The 24,207-nt window shown below is 39.3% G+C and overlaps 1 protein-coding gene and 1 long non-coding RNA gene across 3 annotated transcripts in view; one reads left to right on the forward strand and one right to left on the reverse strand.

The window, feature by feature from the left end:
* Positions 1 to 20,773, forward strand: part of LNX2 (ligand of numb-protein X 2) — a 76,995-nt gene extending 56,222 nt beyond the window's left edge. The window contains exons 4-10 of one of the 2 annotated variants that reach the window (XM_008153377.3): positions 320 to 519; positions 2,197 to 2,565; positions 6,558 to 6,698; positions 9,392 to 9,569; positions 12,355 to 12,586; positions 16,207 to 16,365; positions 18,500 to 20,773. In XM_008153377.3, the coding sequence (XP_008151599.2) occupies positions 320 to 519; positions 2,197 to 2,565; positions 6,558 to 6,698; positions 9,392 to 9,569; positions 12,355 to 12,586; positions 16,207 to 16,365; positions 18,500 to 18,635 (1,415 nt within the window). In that variant the 3' untranslated portion in view covers positions 18,636 to 20,773. The remainder of the gene's footprint in view (positions 1 to 319; positions 520 to 2,196; positions 2,566 to 6,557; positions 6,699 to 9,391; positions 9,570 to 12,354; positions 12,587 to 16,206; positions 16,366 to 18,499) is intronic. The other variant, XM_054718738.1, reaches the window with a different exon arrangement.
* Positions 6,766 to 12,375, reverse strand: LOC114227004 (uncharacterized). Its single transcript, XR_003613091.2, has 2 exons — positions 12,272 to 12,375; positions 6,766 to 7,095 (listed from the first exon to the last, which is right to left on the reverse strand). It is a non-coding gene; the product is annotated as an uncharacterized LOC114227004 (long non-coding RNA).
* Positions 20,774 to 24,207: the final 3,434 nt, after the last annotated feature.

The following is a 24,207-nucleotide window of genomic DNA, read 5'->3' on the forward strand; positions in this document are numbered from 1 at the left end:
TTGTTAATGGTTCAGACTTTCTCTTACCAGTTAGGAAAAGATGACTGTCTTTCAATATTTCTTTATCAGATCATTGTGTCTTCCCTAGTGATCTGATACATGGTAGCTATTTGTTGGTTATATACTGATCACCTTCGGAAGAGGAAATGTTTAGATAATATTAACATACAGATATTTTTTGTCACTATCTTTTTCTTATCCAGTGGTATTGTTAGTTATTAATCATATGTTAACATAAGATGACTTATTTACCTGAAGAACATCAAAATATAAAACATTTATTTTCTTTCTTTTTTCTTTCTCATTTTTAACTTCGCAGCCACACAACAGCCACCTAGTTTACCAGAAGGTGAAATCACCACAATTGAAATTCACCGATCTAATCCTTACATTCAGTTAGGAATTAGCATTGTGGGTGGCAATGAAACACCACTGATTAACATTGTTATCCAGGAAGTCTATCGGGATGGGATAATTGCCAGAGATGGAAGGCTCCTTGCTGGAGACCAGATTCTTCAGGTATCAATTTTAATTCTGTTAATTTTTATCATTTTGTTCTTATTCATAAATTTAAAACTTGAAAAATCATGGTACTGTGGAACCTAAAGTATATGAAGGTGAGTTTTGCTGTTCTTATATGTAAAACACTAGAGGCCTGGTGCACGAAATTCGTGCACGGAGGGGGGTTGTCCCTCAGCCCAGCCTGTACCCTCTCCAATCTGGGACCCCTCAAGATATGTCCGACTGCCCGTTTAGGCCCGATCCCTAAACGGGCAGTCGGACATCCCTCTCACAATCCAGGACTGCTGGCTCCCAACTGCTTGCCTGCCTGCCTTCCTGATTGCCCCTAACCGCTTCTGCCTGCCAGCCTGATCACCCCCTAACCACTCTGCTGCCAGCCTGTTTGCCCCCAACTTCCCTCCTCTGCCGGCCTGGTTACCCCTAACTGCCCTCTCCTGCAGTGTTGATCACCTCCAACTGCCCTCCCTTGCAGGCCGGGTGCCTCCCAACTGCCCTCTCCTACTGGCCATCTTGTGGTGGCCATCTTGTGTCCACATGGGGGCAGGATCTTTGACCACATGGGGGCAGCTATATTGTGTGTTGCAGTGATGATCAATCTGCATAGTACTCTTTTATTAGATAGGATAGAGGCCTGGTACAGGGGTGGGGGCCAGCTGGTTTGCCCTGAAGGGTGTCCCTGATCAGGGTGGGGTTCCCTTGGAGCGTGGGGCGGCCTGAGTGAGGGGCCTGTGGTGGTTTGCAGGCGGGCCACGCCCCCTGGCAACGCAAGTGGAGGCCCTGGTATCTGGAATTTATTTTCCTTCTACAATTGAAACTTTGTAGCCTGGAACAGAGCCAAGCCTGGGGCTCCCTCCGAGGCCTGCAGCCATTTCTGTTGGGGTTATAATTGAAACTTTGTTGCCTTAAGCGGGTGGGCCCAGCCAGGGTGTGCGGAAAGCTTTGCTTCCCCTGTTGCTGGCGGCAACCCTGGCCTGCTCTCTCAAGCTCCATTCTGCCGCCATTTGTTTGAATTTGTTTACCTTCTATAACTGAAACTTTGTAGCTTGAGTGGAGGCTTAGGCCTGCAACGGCTGGCAGAAAGCTTGGCTTCCTCTGTTACCTAGGAAACCTTGCTCTCTGTGGCTGTAGCCATCTTGGTTTGGGTTAATTTGCATACTCGCTCTGATTGGATGGTGGGTGTGGCTTGTGGGCGTGGCTTGTGGGTGTGTCGGAGGTATGGTCAATTTGCATATTTGTCTATTATTAGATAGGATTAGAATTTTGTAATTTCTTCTGATTCCCCATATACATTGAATATATGTTTTTTCTTCCTACCTTAATTTCAATCCCACATGTGTAACACATTTTCCACATACGGAAACACACTCAGACAAGTTCTATAATGACCCTCGGTCATCCAGCTAGTACATAGCAGAACCAAGGATGCTAATTCAAGACTGTCATTAACGCTGTAATCCTAACTGCTATTTTCTACTTACTGCTAATTATAAGTTAATTTTAGGAATTCTGTACTTTAAAATGTCTTTAGAGTGGATTTCTTTGTAAATAATGATTGTATATCATTTTTACAATGTTAGTTTCCTTGGGAAATGTTATTTCTATAAATGGGGGGGGAGATAGTCACAGTATGGTCATAATTCTTTTTTTGTTTTTTTTGTTTTGTTTTGTTTTTAGGTCAACAACTATGATATTAGCAATGTGTCGCACAACTATGCCAGAGCTGTCCTTTCACAGCCCTGCAGCACCCTACAGCTCACTGTGCTGCGAGAGAGACGCTTTGGTAACCGAGCGAATAGCCATTCTGATGGGAACTCTCCACGAGAAGAGGTTTTCCACGTGGTTCTTCATAAACGAGACTGTGGTGAACAGCTTGGCATCAAACTTGTACGAAGGACAGATGAGCCAGGAGTTTTTATTCTTGACCTGCTGGAAGGGGGGCTTGCTGCGCAGGATGGGAGACTCAGCAGCAACGATCGGGTGCTCGCCATCAATGGGCATGACCTGAAGCACGGAACTCCTGAGTTGGCTGCACAGATCATTCAGGTACACTTGAGACATGCATTCCAGATGCTTGGCCTTTGTTACCATATATCAGTATTTTGTTTTCATCAGCCAATAACATAAAAATCTGGGCATATTTGATATTTCATTGGAAAAAGCAAGCACAGCTATTTAAATTCTTCGAAATCCACAGTCGTATAACTTCATTATAGATAGAATCTTTCCTAAGCACTGTGTTCCATGAACTTTTAGCCTGGCTATTTATAGAGTGCAGTCTCTAAAGTTTCCTTTCTCCTTTGCTCCCTTGGCTCCATCTAGCAGTAGACATAGCGTACGGTGTTGTCCACATATAACAAAGGAGAAAAGTAAGGTTCAAAGGATCTGTGATTACCAAGGTTGTGACTTACCTTTCCTTCTTCACTTTAAGATACATAAAAATAGAAAGTCGTTTTTTGTTAAGAATAACTGTTATCCCTATAATGCCTTTTTTTTTCATCTTAAGGAATTTAAAGCAATTCAAACACATAACATTTCTCCTCACAGAAATGTAAAGAAAGTAAGGATAGTTATTATCACAGAAAAACCATGTTTTTAGTAAGAATATTAAACCAGATAAATTTAGAAAACGACCCAGAGAAGATTTCAGGTTCTGGAACATGCCATGGCATTTAACCCAATGTGGGTATCTCCTACAGAGATCAGGGTAAAACAAAAGTGCCTTTTTTTAAAAGTAAGCCCAACAGAACACTCTAAAGAAAATCAAGAATTAATATAATTGAGCATCAGGAATTAAAGTAGGTGGATAGTCACTAAACATGTGTGTACTACACAGAATCAAATAATAATGAATATTTAAGATTATAAGAAAACCCAATTCTCAAACCTCTATAACTTACTCCTTTTTAAAATTTTTTGGTTCAGTATAGCCTTACAGAAACACACAGCCACATTGCATTGAGGGGAGATTCAGTTATTGGTCTCAGTTCATAGACGAGATTTAAAGAAATTGGGTGCCTTAAAATTTCTTGAAATCAGAGGCAGTAATTCGGACCTTTACTTGTGGATACCAGCCAGCAGCTGCCCTGGTGAGGACAAGTACATCATGAAAGGGCCAGGTTGGTGAGAGGAGAAGGGGGGAAAAAAAAAGAAAGTTAATCCAATTATGGGATTTATTAAAGGAAACAGGAGAATTGAGTAGACTTTATATAGTGAGAAATCAGATCAGTAAGATACAGATAAATAGATTGACTAGATATATTTCAGGCAGTGTTAAAATACTCAATTCCTAAGTAGATGTTCCTCTCTAAATTTCTTTTTTTTATATATATATACATTTTATTGATTTTTACAGAGAGGAAAGGAGAGGGATAGAGAGTTAGAAACATAGATAAGAGAGAAACATCTAACAGCTGCCTCCTGCACACCCCACACTGGGGACGTGCCCGCAACCAAGGCACATGCCCCTGACCAGAATCGAACCTGGGACCCTTCAGTCTGCAGGCCGACACTCTATCCACCGAGCCAAACCAGCCAGGGCAGTCCTCACTAAATTTCTAACCAAAATGTGAAAAAATGTACATACACAGGTAGAAAATACATAAAATTTTTTTCATAATAATATATTGTATATTTTGATTTTTATAATGCAACTAGTTAAATAGTTGCATCATAGTTTCCTCAAAGTATAGAAAACTGAAGTTGGTCAATTTAAGTTTCTTTGTGGGAAAAAGAAATGTATTCCATGTCCCATAAAGAGAATCAAAAATACAAAATACAGAAAATAAAGAAGGAAGTTAAAATCACATTCAATCTAATAACTCCAAAATGTCAACATTGATGTTTTGGAGAACATCATTACAAACATTTTTTATGTGTTTGTCCACAGGTAAATAGGTACATATTTACACAAATACTTAACATTATGCACTTATCTTATAAATTCTGAGTTTGCAACTTTTTCTTTACGTCAACAGTATGTTGTGGACTTCTTATCATAACAGTAAGTGTAGATTCACATCATGATTTTTAATGCCTGTGGGCATGTTGTGTTCTATAACTTATGTTTTGTTTTCAAGTTTAAGACATTTTGCTAAACTTCTTACTAGATCAGACCATACTAATTTATACACCCAATAACAAAGCATGCTACTTATTTATGAATCATGGGTATTATCATTTGGGCATCCTGCATTTTAAAATACCTTGACTTTAACACAACTCTTTTGCTGTGTTTGAAACCCTGGAATATTACATGTGCAGTCTGTTTAAAGTTAGCCTAAACACAAATGTTGATTCGTTGTTTCAAGTCTAATTGCCCACTTCCATCACATGCAAAGAATTTTGTCTTTGAAGCAATCTAAGATCAATGATTCGTTTCTGTTTAAAGTTTCGTAAACAGGGGTTTTCCAGTAAAGTTGAAGTGCTGATTCTGAAATATTTAGTAGTTACCAGGTGTTAAGCATAATGAAAATGATCCTGTACATCGAAATGAAGTCCCAAAGGGAGCGTCTCACCACTTCACGCTGTGTGATCTAACAATCTGAAGTGTCAGAATCCTAAACATTCTACTTTGTTATTTATCCTTTAGATCAAGCCCCAGGCTCTGTTTGGAAGTATGGCTATGTATTAACTGTTCTTTCAGTTATTCTAAAGAACTTGTCTGAAACTATTTAGTGCAGTAAAATGTCTGAATAAGAAAATGATTTTCATTGGTGTCTTAAAGTTGGTTATCACTTATTTTCCATTTAAGAACTAAAAATGGAGTAATTTCTTAACATTGTTGACTATAGTTATGAGGGAGTTCCCCTCTTTCTACCACAATTCCTTGAAAGTAGGCTATCCTATTTTCCCAGAAAAATAATAATAAAATTGGAAATTGTGGTCATGACCAAGAGTCAACATCAAATAAATTAAGCTTGTACATTAAAAACAAAGATAAAATAATTTAAAGTAAAAATTAAGTAACAGAGTATTTTAAAAATATACTAGATATGAGTCTCTGTTTAAAATACAGATATATAGATAATGGACTTCTAAATTTAAAATAATCATCATAAACCTCTAAAGTAACTTACCATAATGATCCTTAGGGACATGTGGCTGTGTCATACACATACAGTGTGTGTGTGTGTGTGTGTGTGTGTGTGTGTGTGTGTGTGTGTGTGTGTGTTTGAGTGTGTGTGTGTGAGTGTGTGTGTGTGTGTGTGTGTGTGTGTGTGTGTGTGTGTATAGTCTTGTTATAATCTATAATCATTCTTTTCAGGACTGTTAAAAAATTTGGTCCTATTTTGACTCAAACCTATCGCAAGCAAAAACAAAGCTATGCATAGTTTCATCGATTATTACTTCCAAAGTAGCCACCATAAAATTTATTGCCAAAGTCACAATGGATTTTAATAAAGTTTTGAATCATTTCTTCCTTTCTATCTTCTTTCCTTTGCTGTGACCCTCTCAGTGCCAGGGCTAGTATTGAAAGGGCAAAGAAGAATTTTTAAAAAGTTATCTTACTGGTTTGTCTCAGTGGATAGAGCCTTGGCCTGTGGGCTAAAGGGTCCCAGGTTTGATTCCTATTAAGGGCACAGCCTGGGTTATGGCCTCAATCCCCAGTAGGGGGAGTGCAGGAGGCTGCTGATCAATGATTCTCTCTTATCATTGATGTTTCTATCTCCCCCTTCCTCTCTGAAATCAATAAAAAGTATATTTAAAAAATAAAATAAAAAGTTACCTTACCCTTCAAGAAATGAAGGGGAGATGAGAACACAGGCAGTTTTACTGCTTTGCCTTGGTTATTTTGGAGGTAGAGTTGGGGAGGGCATATCCAGGAGCTCTGTGTGTGTGATTCACCTGCAAAAGTTTTAAAATATTAACTCATGAAATGAACCTCCTTCTTCCTCACCACCAGGTGCTTGCATTTACTACCCAAGCCAGGCTCTGGTATAACGATAAGTGCATTGGAAATTATACTGCCTATAATTTTTACAATGAGAAGCTTCATTAATGACTGGTGGTAATGTATGTATGTGTGTTTTCTCCAGGCTAGTGGAGAAAGGGTCAATTTAACAATTGCTAGACCAGGGAAACCCCCGCCTGGTAACACTATCCGAGAAGCAGGAACTCAGAGCAGCAGCCAGCACCATGCGCAGCCACTGTATTACAGCAGACCCAGCTCACATAAGGTGAGGTGTTGTGTTTGTTTGTGTGTTTTAATTTATCCACCCTCAAAGGATCATTGTTACAAGCTGGTAAAATTTAAATGAAGGCTGTTATTCTGTTGGAGAAGGTGAACATAGGTGTTGAGGAAGTGAAATGTGCATGTTTTGCTGTCTTGGAGAGTGACTCTGTTGTCTCAGTTCTTCAGACAATAGAGATGGTTTCTTAGTGAAGAAGGTCCCCTCTGCCAGGTGATTGATGAGAAATGTTAGATCTTCCAGAAAAAAAATTTCTATTTAGTCTTCCTTGAAAGTGGGCTTTATCTTGGGTTGCTCATTTAAATGCAACAGTTGGTTGTCTGACTGAAAAAGCAAAATGAAGACAGTGATGGACAAGTTTATACTTCGCAATCGAGCAGGTTGCCTGCAACAACAGAATTAGATATGTGATTATTAAACGTATAAATCATACATTTTCATAGGTACTAGTATAGCACTTTTTTAATATTATAGCTTAATAGGAATACTACCCTAAATTATTTTAAGTTTCCATATGTTGAGCATTTTTACAGCTTCATTAATATTTCACTGGTATTATAATATATTCCTAGGACATGTATATATGTACTGAGAATTTTGATACTCTCTAACCTTAGTTCCAGAAATCAAAAAAGGGTGGTACTTCACTGCATTTTTTTATATTATTTACTTCATTGGATCCTTTGCGTGAACTCAACTTCTGATTGGCCAGGATTTTTTCAACAATTACATTCACCCAACTGTGTGAAAGTATAAGCTAAATGTGAGGTTCTAAAGTGACTTTCCTTAAGTAAAATTAAATTACTTTACCAAACAAAAACTTATTCATTGGTCTGCTTAAAAACTATAGAAGTTGCCTGTGTGTTAAAATGGCTTCTTAATGTAAGTACAATATTTGAGAAAGTAATTACCTTTGGAATGTCACGGGTACCCTAAAAAAGCATTGCTTAAAGACATGAGTATTTTTGGCCCGTCAAGTTTTTCTGGTTTTCTGAGTTTAAGTATAGACTTGTCACTGATCTTTGGTTTAGTTAATACGTACACACAATTATAACCACAGTCTTTGTTCTCATTTTTGAACAAAAACCAAAATGTATGAGGGAAACCTGTAATTTTGCCTTCATAACGATGACTATGAAAAAGGAGTTAGTGTTTTGAACAGAAATTTTTAATAGTAGTCGTTTCAGATAGCTTGTCCTTGCTTTACAAGATAAATATTCCTAAAGAATTGTAGGATAAGCCAAAAGTTGATTATTGAATCTTTCATGTCATTGAATTCTACAATGATTTGAGATACGGATGTCTGACAACATTGTAATTTTAGGACATAAGACAGTTTTTTTAATTGTGTTTAATTATTTCAACATTCATATAGATAACTGCTTCATTTTGTTTGGAGCACATATATTTTTCTCTCTTAACTCTGCTAATTCTTATTCTCTTTAATTTTATGTCACAGTGTTTTACATAGTAATGCTGAATTTATTCTTATTCTAGGTACTCTGCAAACCTGTTAGTTGGAACAACCACATGAAATATACTTTTAAGAGTTAATTTAGTTATTTACTCTTGCACTTATTATGTCAAATCTGATGTAGAAAAATAAAGGTCTCCTAGGGAAAGCCAAAACACAAATTCACAAAACAACCTGTTCAGGTGATTATAATCGTTAAAAATTAAAATATATATTTGTCTACTAATAAGCTTCTGTATAGCTGCTTGGATAAGCATTCATATGGTGTTGAACCCTGAGAAGTTTCCTTAAAGCTTACCCAGTAAAACCATTGATGTTAGGTTTTGTTCCAGGAAAAAAAATGCATACATCTCAGCTGGCAGAGGAATAGAATCCCTACCCTTAAATAATGAAATACCTGAGAGCTGAAACTCTTAAGTAAATATCCTCAAGGCTGGGTTGACATGACTTGTCCTCATAATAAATGCTTTTGCCCCATTTTGAAGAATACTAACATAGATTTCATACCTTTAGATAGGAGACCACCTTAAGACATTTACAGGTTTTCTGCTAGGTCATAACTATTTCTAGGAATGCTCTGCTATTATTACAAATAGTTCTCTTAATAAAAATTTCAGGAGTGCAGGGGTCCAGGAACAGAGAGAGCACATGGCCTGGAATTCTAGGACCTGGTTAACAGATATGTGCATGTCAAATCTTTTAATTTATGGCACTAAAGGAAATGTTAAAATTCTGTAAATATAATTCATATATTTCCATTGTTGACATTGTTAGTAACATTAATATAATCTTGTACTGTCAACTTTACTTTCAAAGAATAGGAAGAAAGATGGAAGAAAAGTTAATTGGCTCATATTTAGAATCTTAAAACTCAAACATTATTTACTTTTATAGAATTGATCATATCTTGGACTTTAAGGTAACTATATAAATGATGTGCTTGTTTTACTTTAACCTCCATATGCCAATAGTCCTAATTGTTTTAGTTCCATAGTCATACGAAAAAATGGTAATCCAAAGTTTAACGAGATCCACAGTGATCAGTGTAGTTTTTGTACCTATGAGGAACTGTGTATTACTTTCAGTTCTATACTGCGTGATAAAAAAATTACAGTTACCACATAAGTTTTTACATTAGTTTAAGCTGTCCTTGTTTTATATTCATTCCAATAAATATATTCCACAAAATTTTCCTCTCATGATTTAGGATCTTACCCAGTGTGTTACTTGCCAAGAAAAACACATTACTGTAAAGAAGGAACCTCACGAGTCCCTTGGAATGACAGTAGCTGGGGGCAGAGGAAGTAAGAGTGGGGAACTGCCCATCTTTGTGACCAGTGTGCCGCCTCATGGCTGCCTCGCACGCGATGGCAGAATCAAGAGAGGTAAGATAGGTTTGTCAGTAATGTCAATGATGTCACTACATCTTCTCCCTGAATTCAACTATGTACGTAAAAAATATGTACAACGTTTTCTTTTAAACATTACTTTTTTAATTCTTTAAAATGTCCCTTGCATATATAAGCATAAAACCTCTTTATAAGGGTAGAAAAATGCCTACTGTAAAGGGAAATTGCTGAAGCTTGGTATTTACTAACAGTTATGGAGACTGTTGGACTATTTTATGCTAGAAAAGACTCTCTAAGAAATTTATGTTTCCTACATGATGGCAGGCTAGATTCTCAGAAGGACCATCTCCAAAATACAAATGTTGTTTAAACTAAAGTGGGATGGGTTCACAGAGGACATGGAGCAAAGTCAAACTTTAAAAATATAGTGAGTTTAGGGATTAACACATTTAGAAGTTCACATTCCACATCAATACTATATTATTTGTGTATGTGGGGGTGGTAGTGGTAAAAACAGCATTCTTCATACACTTTGTTTATTCATGTGGAAAAGTGAGTCTTAAAAGCTATTTTTTCAAGAGTGAAGTTGGATTCCTACCTCAAGCCACATATTAACTTATTATGAATCCAAGACCTAAATGTAAGATCTACAACATTCAGAGGAAAACTCATGACCTTGGACTAGGTGGTGTTTTTCTTAGATATGACACCAAAAACACAAGCAACAATGACAAAATAGATAAACGACTTCATCAAAATTGAAAATTTGATGATGGACCCACACCACCAAGAAAGTAAAAAGATAACCCACAGAATGGGAGAAAATATTTGTAAATTGTATATCTGATGAAGGACTTGTATTTAGAGTACATAAAGAACTCTTACAACTCAATATGTAAAACAGTAAATAACCCAATTGAAAAACGAGCAAAGAATCTGAATAGACATTTCTCCAAAGGATATATACAGGTGGCCAGTAATCCCAGGAAAAGATGCACAGTGTCATTAGTTATTAGGGAAATGCAAATCAAAGCCACTTCACACTCACAAGGATAAATATAATAAAAAAGGCAATAGCAAACATTGGCAAGGATGTGGAAAAATTGGAACTTTCAGATATTGCCTGTGGAAATGTAAATTGGTGCAACTGTTTTGGAAAAGAGTTTAGCGGTTCCTCAAAAAAGTTAAACATAGTGTTACCATCTGATCTATAACAATTCTGTTCCTAAAGAAATGGAAATATGTGACCACACAAAAACTTGTACATAAAGTTTCATAGCAGTATTTTTCAAAATAACCAAAAAGTAGAAGCAACCCAAATATCTGTCAGTTAACAAATGGATTAACATATATGGTGTACCCATACATTGGAATGTTATTTGGCTATAATGAGGAATGAAGCATTGACACAAGCTACAGTATAGGTGAACCTTGAAAACATTATGCCTATGGAAAGAAGAAGCCAGTCACAAAAGACCACATGTGGTTCCATTTATACGGCATGCCCAGATGGGAAGATCTATAGAGATAGAAAGTAGATTAGTGATTACTTAGGCCTGGGGGAAGAAAAGTGACTATTAATGGGTACATGTCTTTTGAAGGTTGATCTTAAAATGATGGGTGATGGATGGTTCTACAGCTCTGTGACTATACTAAAAACCATAAAATTGTAACTTAGAATGAATTGAATGTTATATGAATAATATCTTTAAAAGGCTGCTATTTTTTACAGTTATTTGTCCAGTTATAGAATTGGAGGGGTAATTTTATTTCCTTTTTATTATTTATTATGTTTTCTAAATTTTCTACAATGAAAATGTTTTGCTTTAACAATCTGAATAATAGATGAATTGGGAGAGGCGGTTTTATGTAGATTTCTTGATACAAGTGTGTGTGCTTCCTACAGAAGTAATCTTTTTCTTCCTAGCCTTTTATTTAATCCTCACTGCCCTTTTTATCATATTATTTGACAGAGGAACAAATACTTTTTTTCTCCCTCAAGGAAAAGATGTTCAAATCACTAGTTTCATTTCTTTGTGTAGGCCCAAGAATATACTCTCTCTACATATTCTGATATGTGTGCACTGAGTGAACTATGTAGGGCTGTCTTTATGTATAAAACTGTGTAAACATAGAATATTAAAAATTCATGTCTAAGTTAGCAAAGTGTCAAATAATTTTTGAATTGGAAAGAACAGTAGAAATCATTGAAGCTCAAAGAAGAGAACTGAATGTGCAAGGGCCTGTACTCAGCTAAACCTATGACATGCCAGGGCCAAGGATTTGGACTTCCAGTGGAATCATAGTCCCTCAAGCCACACTTTTCCGTATATACTATGAAATTATTTTAAATTTTTGAATTGTTTTGGAATTATTTTCTTTATATATATATATATATATATTTTTTTTTTTTTTAATTGATTTCAGAGAGGAAGGAAGAGGGAGGGAGAGATAGAAACATCCATGATGAGAGAGAATCATGGATTGGCTGCCTCCTGCAAGTCCCCCACTGGGGATCGAGCTCACAACCCAGGCATGTGCCCTTGACCAGAATCGAACCTGAGACCTTCCAGTTCGCAGGTCGACACTCTATCCACTGAGCCAAACCGGCCAGGGCTGGAGTGATTTTCATGAGTCGAATTTTTTCTCAGTATTATAAAAATTACAAAGAAGAAAAAAATGGTCTTTTACCTTATCTCATCTGAGTCATTGAAACTAACTTTTGTTGATTAGCTTACCAGTAGAAGAATTTACAGGGAGATAATCACTTAGTAGCGCAGCTCATTCTCTTTTTTCTTTTTTTGTCTTGTCATTTGAACAGGTGATGTGTTGTTGAATATCAATGGCATTGATTTGACCAATTTAAGTCATAGTGAGGCTGTTGCTATGCTGAAAGCCAGTGCTGCATCCCCTGCTGTTGCCCTTAAAGCCCTTGAGGTCCAGGTTGTTGAGGAGGCCACCCAGGCCACGGATGAGCAGCCAAGCACTTTCAGTGAAAACGAGTATGATGCCAGTTGGTCCCCATCGTGGGTCATGTGGCTTGGGCTTCCAAGGTACTGACAGCTTTTTTTGTTGCTTTATAAAGTAACTAGTAGCCCTGTGCACGAATCCGTGCGCCAATAGCTCTTTGCGGGGCCTGGCCGCTCCGCGCCTGCTGCCCAGAGGCTCTCCACAGCCCAGAGGCCCATTCGCAGCCGAGCACGGAATGCTTGCCTCGTCGCCGGGGCGATGACGCAAGCATCACCCCCACACACACTGCTCCGTGCCCGCTACCGAGAGGCCTCCTCGGCCGGGGTGGAACGCTTGCTTTGTTGTTGTAGCAACGAAGCAAGCATTCTGCCAGGCCGCTCACACTGCCCACTCTCAACGGCCACCCCCCCGGGACTGGGGGACTCTGGTGGGGCTGAGAGGACTGGGTGCTGCCATCTTGTGGCTATGGGCACTGGCATCTTTGTGATGGAGTGCTGGTTAATTTGCATATTACCCTTTTATTAGATAGGATCATAATTACAACTTTTATTAGTGTGTAACCCAGTAAATTTTAGATAAAAGTAGCAACATCAAATCAAGTTACAAAAGAAAATGGTCATTTTTTAGCTTATATTTAAAAGGTAAATGTAATAATAAGAACTAAGCTAAAAAGACATCTGTTTATAAAAATTAATAAATCCATTTGTCTGTTTTTGTTAAGGCTCATAAGTGGGCAGGCAATGAGAGGGGACGTTCAGTCTCTTGCTCAGGAAAGCTGTCATTATCAAGGTTCATTCTGATACATGCTTAGACTTCATGTTCATGGGGTCAAAGTGTGGAGCCTTGTCCTATCCCAGAAGGCTTTCTAAATGCCCTTTGTTCTTAATGCTTTTAACTCTCCTAAAAAGGCTGGGTATAAAACTCAGTTTTTATTGAACATAAGAGTCTTAAGCCCAATGATTGGTATTCAAGTGTAGCTGCTCCTACCCATGTTTCTAAAGAATTCACTGCTTCATGACTGACTGACCAGCCAAGGTGTTCTGATCCGTAGTCAGACGCGTTATCCATTGCGCCACTGGCCCGGTACCAGCCAAGGTGTTCTGAACTTGGTCAGTGTCTGGTCATGGAAACACTTGGAACCTCCAGGTGATTATTGCATAATTTGATATTAAGGTAGGAAGAATGTGTTTTGTATCTTTGTTTCCAAATCAGCTTAGATTCTTAACATATAAAAGAATCCTAAAACCGAACTATGATGAAACATTTTGATTCTTAACAAAGTATGAAAATTACTCATTTAAAGTAAAAATACAGGATAAGAATGTGTCAATTTCTGGGCTACCTAGCTTCATTTGGAATAAATTTGTAATAACTAGAATTTGTATAGTACTTTGGTTTATAAAGTACTTTCACAGAAAGAACAATAAAAAAACAAGGATATTATTAGATTATACAATTGGATTATTAGATTATCTACACTGATAAAAGAGAAACATGCAAATTGACCATCACTCCGCTATACCCACAGCCAATCAGGAGCCAGTATGCAAATTAGCCCAACAAAGATGGCGGTGGCCACAGAGCTGGAGCAAGCAGGAGGCTTGGGTTGCCCCCAGCAATGGAGGAAGCCACGCTTCCCACCCGCCCTGGCTGGCCCTGGCCTCCACTCAAGGCTACAAAGTTTCAGTTGTAGAAGATAAATAAATCCCAGATACCTGCTTCCAGCCAGCCCTGGCCTCCGCTCAAGGAGGCACTGAAAAAAAAAAGAAAAGATATAAAGGAGGGGCTGGCATCCTGGATCGCTGCGGGGCATGGACAGCCTGAAAACAGCCCTCAGCTCCTCACCCAGGTTGGCCACACTCCCATGGGGTGAGGGTCCCTGCTGGGGGGGCTTGGCCAGCCTGCAAACAGCCATCAGCCCCTCACCCAGGCTGGTCAGGCACCCCAGTGGGGACCCCTACTTTGAAGGGGGTGTGGCCAGCCTGAAAACAGCCCTCAGCCCCTCACCCCATCAGTGGGGATCAGTTGGAGGTGATCAGGACAGCAGGGGGGGCCAGTTTGGAGTGAGCAGACCAGCAGGGGGGCAGTTGAGGGCAAGCAGGCCAGTGGGGAGGGAAGGTGGGGGCAAGCAGGCCAGCAGGGGGGGAAGTTGGGGGTGAGCAGGCTGGCAGGGGAGGCAGTTGGGGGCGAGCAGGCTGGCAGGCAGAGTGGTTAGGGGCAATCAGGCAGGCAGGTGAGTGTTTAGGAGCCAGCAGTCCTGGATTGGGAGAGGGATGTCCGACTGCCGGTTTAGGCCCGATCCCTGTAAACCAGCAGTAGGACATCCTTCGAGGAGTCCCAGATTGGAGAGGGTGCAGGCCGGGCTGAGGGACACACACACACACCGTGCATGAATTTCGTGCACCGGGCCTCTAGTTTGTTTATAATCTAACTTGCTGACTTGTCTTCTTGGTTAAAAACAAACAAAAAGGCTGCCAGGTCACTGTGGCTCAGTGATTGAGTATCGACCTATGAACCAGGAGGTCACAGTTCAATTCCTGGTCAGGGTGCAGGCACAGGTTGTGGGCCAGATCCCCAGTGGGGGGCATACTGGAGGCAGCCAATCAGTGATTCTGTCTGATCATTGATGTTTCTGTCTCTCCATCTCCCTTCCTCTCTGATATCAATAAAATAAATTAAAAACAACAACAAAGAGGCCTAAAATTGTAATAGAATTCATGTCTCAGGGACCTGTAGGGACCTTGTATGTGGACCTTGTGGAGAGAGATTTTTTTATGACAGATGATTTAGCTACTAGATATCTGTTTATTCCGTGCACCAAAATTGAAATGGGAGATTTTTGTTACTATTTTCCAGATTTGAGTTCCCTATTTTTTCAATTAGAGTCTCTCTTAAAATGGAAGCATGTTAAGTGAAAAAGGAAAATACAACAAATTCTAACTCCTTGGGTAGATTAAAAAGATGGATAGTGATCTTACATTTTTTGGGAATCTGCTCTACTCATTTTCTTTCAATTGAGTGCTGAAGTCAGCAGTACTAGACCCTCATACCACTTTTTTTGTTGTTTTGTTTTTGTTAATCCTCACCCAATGATATTTTTTCCATTTATTTTTTAGAGAGAGTGGCAGGGATAGGAGGAGAGGGGGAAGAGAGAGAAACATCAGTTGGTTATCTCCAATACATGTCCCAGCCAAGGCCAGGGATGGAACCTGCAACCCAGATACATGCCCTTAACCAGGAATCAAACCTGGGACCCTTCAGTCCATGGGCCGATGCTCTAACCTCCTAGCCACCCCAGCCAAGCATACCACCATACAAATTTTGAAGGTACCAATGGATGTTAGAATGGAGGACCTGTTGACAGTAAGAGAGAAAATACAGGTTCAGAACCATTTTACAAAATTTCTGAGGTGTAACTTATAACCAAGTTTACTTAAATTCTGTGTGTGTGTGTGTGTGTGTGTGTTATTCACTTGGGAAGAGAAGACTGAAAAAGTGAAAGAAATTCAAGTCTATGTAGAACTGCATCTGTCTGGAAAATGGGTGGTCAAAATAATACATTCAGAAGGAAATAAAGTAGCCCTTTTTCTTTTCCCAGTGATAGGAAGTATGACATGGTGTGCAGTTATAACAAAGATGAGCAGGCTGTAATTGCCTCCATTAATTGTTTCTTGATGTCTGTATTTGTTGTATTTGTTTATAGTTCCCTTCATAGCTGCCATGATATAGTTTTACGAAGAAGCTACTTGGGAAGTTGGGGCTTTAGTATTGTTGGTGGATATGAAGAGAACCACACCAATCAGCCTTTCTTCATTAAAACCATTGTCTTGGGAACTCCTGCTTATTATGATGGAAGATTAAAGTGAGTCTTGTTATTTACTGATGTGATTCATGTTTGTTGTGACGGATATGATCTAGACCAGGGATCAGCTCCAAATGCAGCTGTTTTTGTAAATAAAGTTTTATAGGAACATGGCCATGTTCACTTGTTTACATGTTGTGTGTCACTGCTTCTGAACTACAGTGGCAGAGTTGATTTGTTGTGACAGAGACCATATGATTGGCAAAGCCTAAAATATTTATTTACCATCTGGCCCTTTATAGGAAAATATTGCCAACCCTGATGTAGACAAAGCATTACCTTGACAATCTTGCCACTCATAGCTGTATTTTGCTAATCTGATGACAGGCCTGAACCTGAGTCATTGCACTTCACATACTGATGTGACTAGCTCGGAGCAGTTTTGCCACACAATTGACTCAGGTCTAGTCCTGTCATTAGATGCCTCGGCTGTGTTTTTCTCCACAGCACTTACATCTCCCTAACAATATACTTATGCAAGCTCCACGCAGGGAGGCGGAGAGGGGACTTCGTTATATTTGTTGTTACATCCCTGGTAGCCAGAGCAGTGCCTTGCATATGTAGTAAGGTCTCAACAAATATTTAATGAACGAGTGTGTGATAGTTGACAGTGTGCCAGGCACAGTGCTAGGTGCTTGGGATTGATTGGATTATCAAATCCTCTTAACCCTAGGACAGTGGTCGGCAAACTCATTAGTCAACAGAGCCAAATATCAACAGTACAACGATTGAAATTTCTTTTGAGAACCAAATTGTTTAAACTTAAACCTCTTCTAACGCCACTTCTTCAAAATAGACTCACCCAGGCCATGGTATTTTGTGGAAGAGCCACACTCAAGGGGCCAAAGAGCCGCATGTGGCTCGCGAGCTGCAGTTTGCCAACCACGGCCCTAGGAGGTGTTGTAATTCCCATTTATAAACCAGATAACTAAGGCTTAGGAAGGTTAAGAAACTTACCCACAATCAAACAGCTGAAAGTGGTTGACTGCAACTCAAACCCAGACTTCCTGGCTCCAGAGCCTTTCCCACTAACCCCTTGGCCAGTTGTCACCACTAGGCAGAAAGTACTTGCTCAGCCTCCGTGCAACCTTCTTTTCTTTTTCAAAACTCAGGTGCAGGGAAAAGAATGAGGTGTTATATCAAAAGATTATACAAACCGAGAGGAGGTGGGTGATTATAAGTTCTTAGTGCCTAGTTTTTGATGAAAGAACTAATTCATAAAAATTAAATTGACATCGTAGACAAAATGCAGCACAAACGGAGAGATTACAGTGTTTGCAAACAGAAAGTGACATTAAAATAATATTGTGAAAAGTTGGTTAGGTTTGGTACACTCCAGGTAAGTCTTTTATCAGATTATTTTATAAAATGGAAAGCATTATTTTACAAGGAAAGAGTAGGGGGAAATGAATTAGCCATTCTCTTAGCTAAATTAACCAGATTGAGTTTCTGTTAGTTTATAATTTGCATTCCACCTACTTCAAAAAAGAAGTTGAGGTAGCTAACAATAAAATAGTATGTTCATATTACAAACTAAAGACCAAAAATCATAAAAGATAGATTTATTCGCCTAATTATATTTTGCCTTATGCTTACATGAAAATTATTCTTCTTGCCCTTGAAATCACCCACTGGTTAAAGGAGGGAGGGTGGCAGAGGGATAATTAGCCATGGAAAACCAACATAGACTTAAAAATTCACCCCAGATGTTTCTCACAGTAGATAATACACTTTAATCATTGACAATTAATGGTTAAGTTAAACTGATTTTTATGCTAAACTCGTGGTCGGCAAACTGCGGCTCGAGAGCCACATGCAGCTTTTGGCCCCTTGAGTGTGGCTCTTCCACAAAATACCACGGCCTGGGTGAGTCCATTTTGAAGAAGTGGCGTTAGAAGAAGTTTAAGTTTAAAAAATTTGGTTCTCAAAAGAAATTTCAATCGTTGTACTGTTGATATTTGGCTCTGTTGACTAATGAGTTTGCCGACCACGGTGCTAAACAAATCTCAAGGTAATCAATGTTTCTCCCTCTCCCTTCCTCTCTCTCTCAAATCAATAAAGACATATTTTTAAATGGTTTTAATACCATGAAAATCATGACAGTCTGTTTCTGTTTCTGTCTGTCTTTGTCCAGATGTGGAGATATGATCGTGGCTGTGAACGGCCTGTCAACTGTGGGCATGAGCCATTCCGCATTAGTTCCCATGTTGAAGGAGCAGAGGAACAAAGTCACTCTGACAGTTATTTGCTGGCCTGGCAGCCTGGTATAGATTTTGAAATTGGTTTTGAGTCAAACATCTTTCTTTTTTAGGTTTTCGAAAAGAAAACCCTTTTTTTAAATTGTATTTCTGGTTGTTAGGAGCTACTGGCACAGCTGGTATATGCAGGGCCCCAAACCACTAAGATTGTCCTTCTGTCCTTCTGTTGTTGTTTAAGTGGTTTAACTCTAGTTAGCCACATTTCTTTCCTCTTGGAAACAGTCTTCCACTAATCCTATGAGTTCATATTTTCAGAATGTGACCTATAATAATGAGTGAATTCAGTCAAAACTGTGACCCAGCCAGCTAGATCCGAGGACTTCTGGTGGCTCTTTGTTTTCACTGACTGAACCAGATAATGAGTTACACATGCCCAAGACTGGTATCAGTGAAGACAGGAGCAATAGCATTTGCTATTACTGTTACTGCCAATGCCAGGAATGGATAGATTTTAAATTTGGATGGTAACCATTTCCTATTTTTCATAGATGCCAACATTTTAAAACTTCATACTGTTTATAAGGTGATTTTTCTGGCTTATTTCTTCTTTAATCTCTCAGTGCTCAGAGATGATGAAGAAATAATTTTGACACCACAAGAAATTTATTTTTAAAAAAAACATACCTTTATTAGAATATTAGAGAATAAAGGATAACATTATCCAGTGACAGGAATTTGGCAGATAATTATAGTTTAGTACTGGAGATGTTAAAAGCTGCATATACTTGAACAGTCCAAAAGCATTAAAGATTCATTTCCAAAGGAATGTTTTATGTAGGAAAATTTTAAAGCAGTTTTTGCTAAAATTATTTTCTAGAGTTTGTATTATTCTTCTGTCAATAAACCTGGCTGGATATGTTTTTGTGATTTATGCAATTAGATCATAAAGATAAAACCATTCAAGACACACTTACCCAACACAGCTAAGTAGGAGAAGCTAAACTGTTAAAATTTTATTCGGTAAGATTGAGTGTTTTAGAAACCCTTCTTTTTCATCATTATTCCTTTACTTACGAACTTAATTATTTTTTTAAAAAAGTGAAAAATTCTATGTTTTTTTTTAAACCTGAAATAGTAGATTTTAGATGTGAATATCTTTCTATCAGTTTTTGGTCACTAGATTATTTCATATTTTTTGAGAAGTTTTTGAAAGCTATGGCCAGCCCATTATGTTTGTCCTTTATTCAATATGGGTGTCCTTCAGAAGAACACATAAAGGCCTGAATAAGATAAAAATATCCTTACCTTATTAATATTGTGCATACTTGAAAAAAGTTTCATTAGAAACCTAGTTCAGAATCTGAGCTAATTTACAAATGACCTCTGTAATGAATGGTGTTGATGATCAGAGAATGTATTTCAAAATAACTACAGTGTATTATGAAGCATGACCACTTTGTTTTCAAACTTAGCAATTGCATTGCTGTGCTCATTGTATTCTAGCATGTCACCAATTATTCCAGTTAGTTTTATAATGATTTTTTAAAATATATCTCTTTTGAATAAATAAGAAATGGAATAACTATTACTAACTTGTTCAACCCCTTAGCCACACTGTAGTTGACAGGTAACCAAGATACAGTGGAATGCCCCATGCAGTATATTACTGTTATGTCATGATTGGCTTTGGAAGCAATTTGATATTGAAATGCTTTGATATTATAATTGACATGGAACAAGTTTTATTCCTACTCCCCAAGTAGAATTTTGTAACCCACTTTGCTATTTTTTAAAACATTTTGTAAAAATGAGTCACTTCTTGGGGAGTGGCCATCCATCCACAAATACCCTAATTGCTACTTTGTTATATATAAAATAGTTTTCATTGAACCCAGTGGTATAATGAGTATTCTGAAAGAAGAAATACTTTTCAATATTATTTTTATTATGGAAATCTTGAAATCAGCTTAAGCTAATTTGGTTTTATTACAAAAGATTATATAGCTTTTGGTCAGAATGATATTTGGTGATGGAAATTTATTCATAATTTATTGTTACTGTTGAAATATTTGAATTTTGTCATTTGAAGCTTAAACAGTTAAATATTTCTATTTGTTCTGTGCCTTCAGTTTAAATTATTTCAGGATTTTCCAGATATGTTTAAATAATGATGTGATGATCATTCTTGATGGAAATAAAAGTCATCAATTCCATAATAGCAGCATTGTATCTTTTCTGGAACAGCAGATGTTAACTCAATGTGTGATCCTTATTTTTGTTTGTGCACCATTGTTGTCATTACAGTATCCCAAGCTTAAACCTCAGGATCACAAATCCATCTTCTAGTTCTCATTCCTCTAGGCATATGATCCCTAGTGACTTGCTTTGCTTGTGCAGTACCTCTAGACAGGTGGTTACTGAGTGCCTGAATTGCGACCAGTGCTACATGTTGAAATGATAATACCTTGGATATATGGATTATATAACATATACTAGAGGCCCAGTGCACAAAATTCGTGCACTGGTAGGGTCCCTAGTGGCTGCCGACTGCCACCCGGGTACTCCCTTCCCCCAGCTGGGGCCTCCCTCCCTTCCCCTAGGGGCCTGCCAGCGCCAGGGCCTCCCTCCCTTCACCCGGCCTGCCCGCCCCCTGGTCGGACTCCCAGATGAACTCCAGTCAAGGGGGCAATTTGCATACTACGCTTTTATTATGTAGGATTATTAAAGTTAATTTCACCCATTTATTTGTACATTTTAAAAAATAGAATTGATTTTTACAGAGAGGAAGGGAGAGGGATAGAAAGTTAGAAATATCAATGTGAGAGAAGCATTGATTAGCTGCCTCCTGCACAACCCCCACTAGGGATCGAGCCTGCAACCAAGGTTCATGCCCTTGATCGGAATTGAACCCAGGACCCTTCACTCCGTAGGCCAATGCTCTATCCACTGAGCCAAACTGGCTAGGGCTATTTTTACATTTTTTAAAAATGTGGTTACCAGAAAAGTTTGAATTACATATATGGCTCACCTTGTATTTCTATTGGACAGAAGCCATGGTCTCCTCACCTTTTCATTGTCACAGCACTTACCAGGCCAGGCTGCCCTGACGTGGTTTCTATTTTTCTGGAGCTTTGATCATTCCCTGCATCAAAAAAATAATTTTTAATGAAAAGAAACTTGTCCTTGGTTTTCTAGTAAGTTAAGTTCAAACCAAGGCCACTGTGTCTGATCCCTAATCTGGTTTTTCAGATGACTCTGCAGTCCTGTTTACGCCTCCGTACTCCAGCAGGCTCCCCCTGCCTTCCGTGCTGCCCCCATACACAGGCTTACAGAGTTCCCTCCGCCGCTTCCCTGCAGTGCTCTCCCTTCTGTGCATCTCACATGGCCCTGTATCTGGAGGCGTAGCTTGAACACAACCGCATCTTGCTCCCTCTTACCTCCACTTCCACTTGCAAGAGAATTACCCTCCTTGTGATGGAACCTCAGCCAGCCTTCATATTTGTATGTTTTATGGCTCTGACCACTTTCTACCTAATGACTGTCACAGTTTTAAGTACCATCTTTGATAGCCATCTTGTAATTTTGAATACCATTGGTGCCCTAAGTCTTAGCTCCCACAGTCTATAGTATGAATGTCCCTATTGCTTTAAGGTACACCATCTCAGTCCTCCAAACTAAAACAGTATCTCCAAGCATTGGCCTACTTTCCCTCCCTTCCTCCCTCCCTCCCTCCCTTCTTCCTTCCCCCCTTCCTCCCTCCCTTCTTCCTTCCCCCCTTCCTCCCTTCCTCCCTCCCTCCCTCCCCCCCTGCCAACCTGGTCACCCCCATCTGCCCCCCATGCTGGCCTGGTTGCCCCAACTGCCCCCCCCCCCGCTGGCCTGGTTGCCAACTCCCCAACTGCCCCCCCTGCCAGCCTGGTCGCCCCACGCAGCCTGCTGTTCAGTCGTTTGGTCACCCCTCACTAACCCCCCTGCCGGCCTGGTTGCCCCACGCAGCCTGCTGTTCAGTCATTTGGTCGCCCCTCACTAACCCCCCTGCCGGCCTGGTCGCCCCACACAGCCTGTTGTTCGGTTGTCTGTCCGGTTGTATCGGTCATGACGGCCTCTGGCTTTTTATATATTAGGATATTTTTGTAGTCATGGATGTGCACTTAACGGAAGAAAACAAACTTGTCAGGTAGGTGTTTGATGGTCACTGTCTGTAGCAGTTTTTAAAAGACATTAAATATCAGAGATTATGTTCATTCTGCAGAGCCCAGGCTGTCCCAGAGGAAGAACCTAGGCCTGGTATTCATCTTCTGTTCCAGGATCCCATCCAGGACAAGATCCCTTGTGAGGATCTTGACCATGTCACCAGTCAGCGATGTTGTACAAGGCCATTTACTGGAATTTGTTGGTTTTTCTCATGGTTAGACTGGGGTTACTGGTTTGGGGAAGGAAAATCACAGTAGAGTGCCATTTCCCTTATGTCAGATTAAGTTACTAATATGTACTGTCGACATGATTTATGTCTTGGTTTGATGTTGACCTCAGTTGTGTTTATCAGGTTTCTCCACAATAAAGTTACTCTTTCCTCTAACTCTTGCCCCAGAAGTCACTGCACAGCCCACAATCAAGGAGCGGGGAATCTGCTCTATTTTTTTTTTTTTAAGCTGCCAGGGGAATGAGGGGCCTCTGGCGCTGGCGCTGCAAAGGGAAGGTCTTGTCTGTGGTGCAAGCAAGGAAGCGGGACCCCTGGTTAAGAATATCAGGAACATATTTCTTTCCTAAAAACCCTCCCTGGACTCTGCTATTTCATAGTGAAATTCCCAGAAGAGTTGTCTTCATTTTGTGCTTTTTCACTCTTTATAACAGTTCTCCAGCACAAAAAAGTTGTGAAAATGACAATGAATACGTGTACCCACTGACCAAAGTGAAACAGCCACTACTATTGAAGGTCCTTCTCTAAAGGATCCACTTTCTTTCTGGTCTCCCCAGGTGTCTCGTCATAATTATACAACCTCTTTAGCCTTCAAATACAGTTTTGTTGTGCATGCTTTTATAGAAGTGATGCCATGCTCATGTGGTGTTCAGCAACTAACTGATTTTGCTTCAACAGCATTCATGTTTGTTGTATGGAGTTCAAGTTCATGTTCATGGCTATATAGTCAGTGACTGACAATTTTATACTGTTTTTTAGTTGATGAACAATTATCCCCCTCCTCCCCCCCCCACCCCGTTGTTTTGGGGGTTTTTTGCCATCATTGGCAATGCTGCTGTGACCACTGAGAACTAAGCTTCCTTGTGCACCCAGGCGAGTTTCTCAAGGGCAGTGGTTATTCAGCACTAGCTCCACAGAAGAATCAACCAGAATTAAGGGGGTGAAATGGCGTCTCTTTGTGGTTTCGATTTGCATTTTCCTGATTACTGGTGAAATCTAGTATCTTTTCACATGTTTACCAGCCATTCCAGTATCCTCTTTGGTGAATAACTTGTTTGACCATTTTCTAATAGGTTGTTTGCACTTTCCTTATATAAATTTTTTATTCAGGATATTAACACTGAGTGGATTATCTGTGGTGAGTATACCTTCCCCTGATTTGTGACTTCTCTTTTCAATTTGTAACGATGTGATAAACTGCAGTTTATCATTACAATGTAGACA

The sequence above is a fragment of the Eptesicus fuscus genome, chromosome 7, assembly GCF_027574615.1.
Source record: "Eptesicus fuscus isolate TK198812 chromosome 7, DD_ASM_mEF_20220401, whole genome shotgun sequence".
Taxonomy (NCBI): Eukaryota; Metazoa; Chordata; class Mammalia; order Chiroptera; family Vespertilionidae; genus Eptesicus; species Eptesicus fuscus.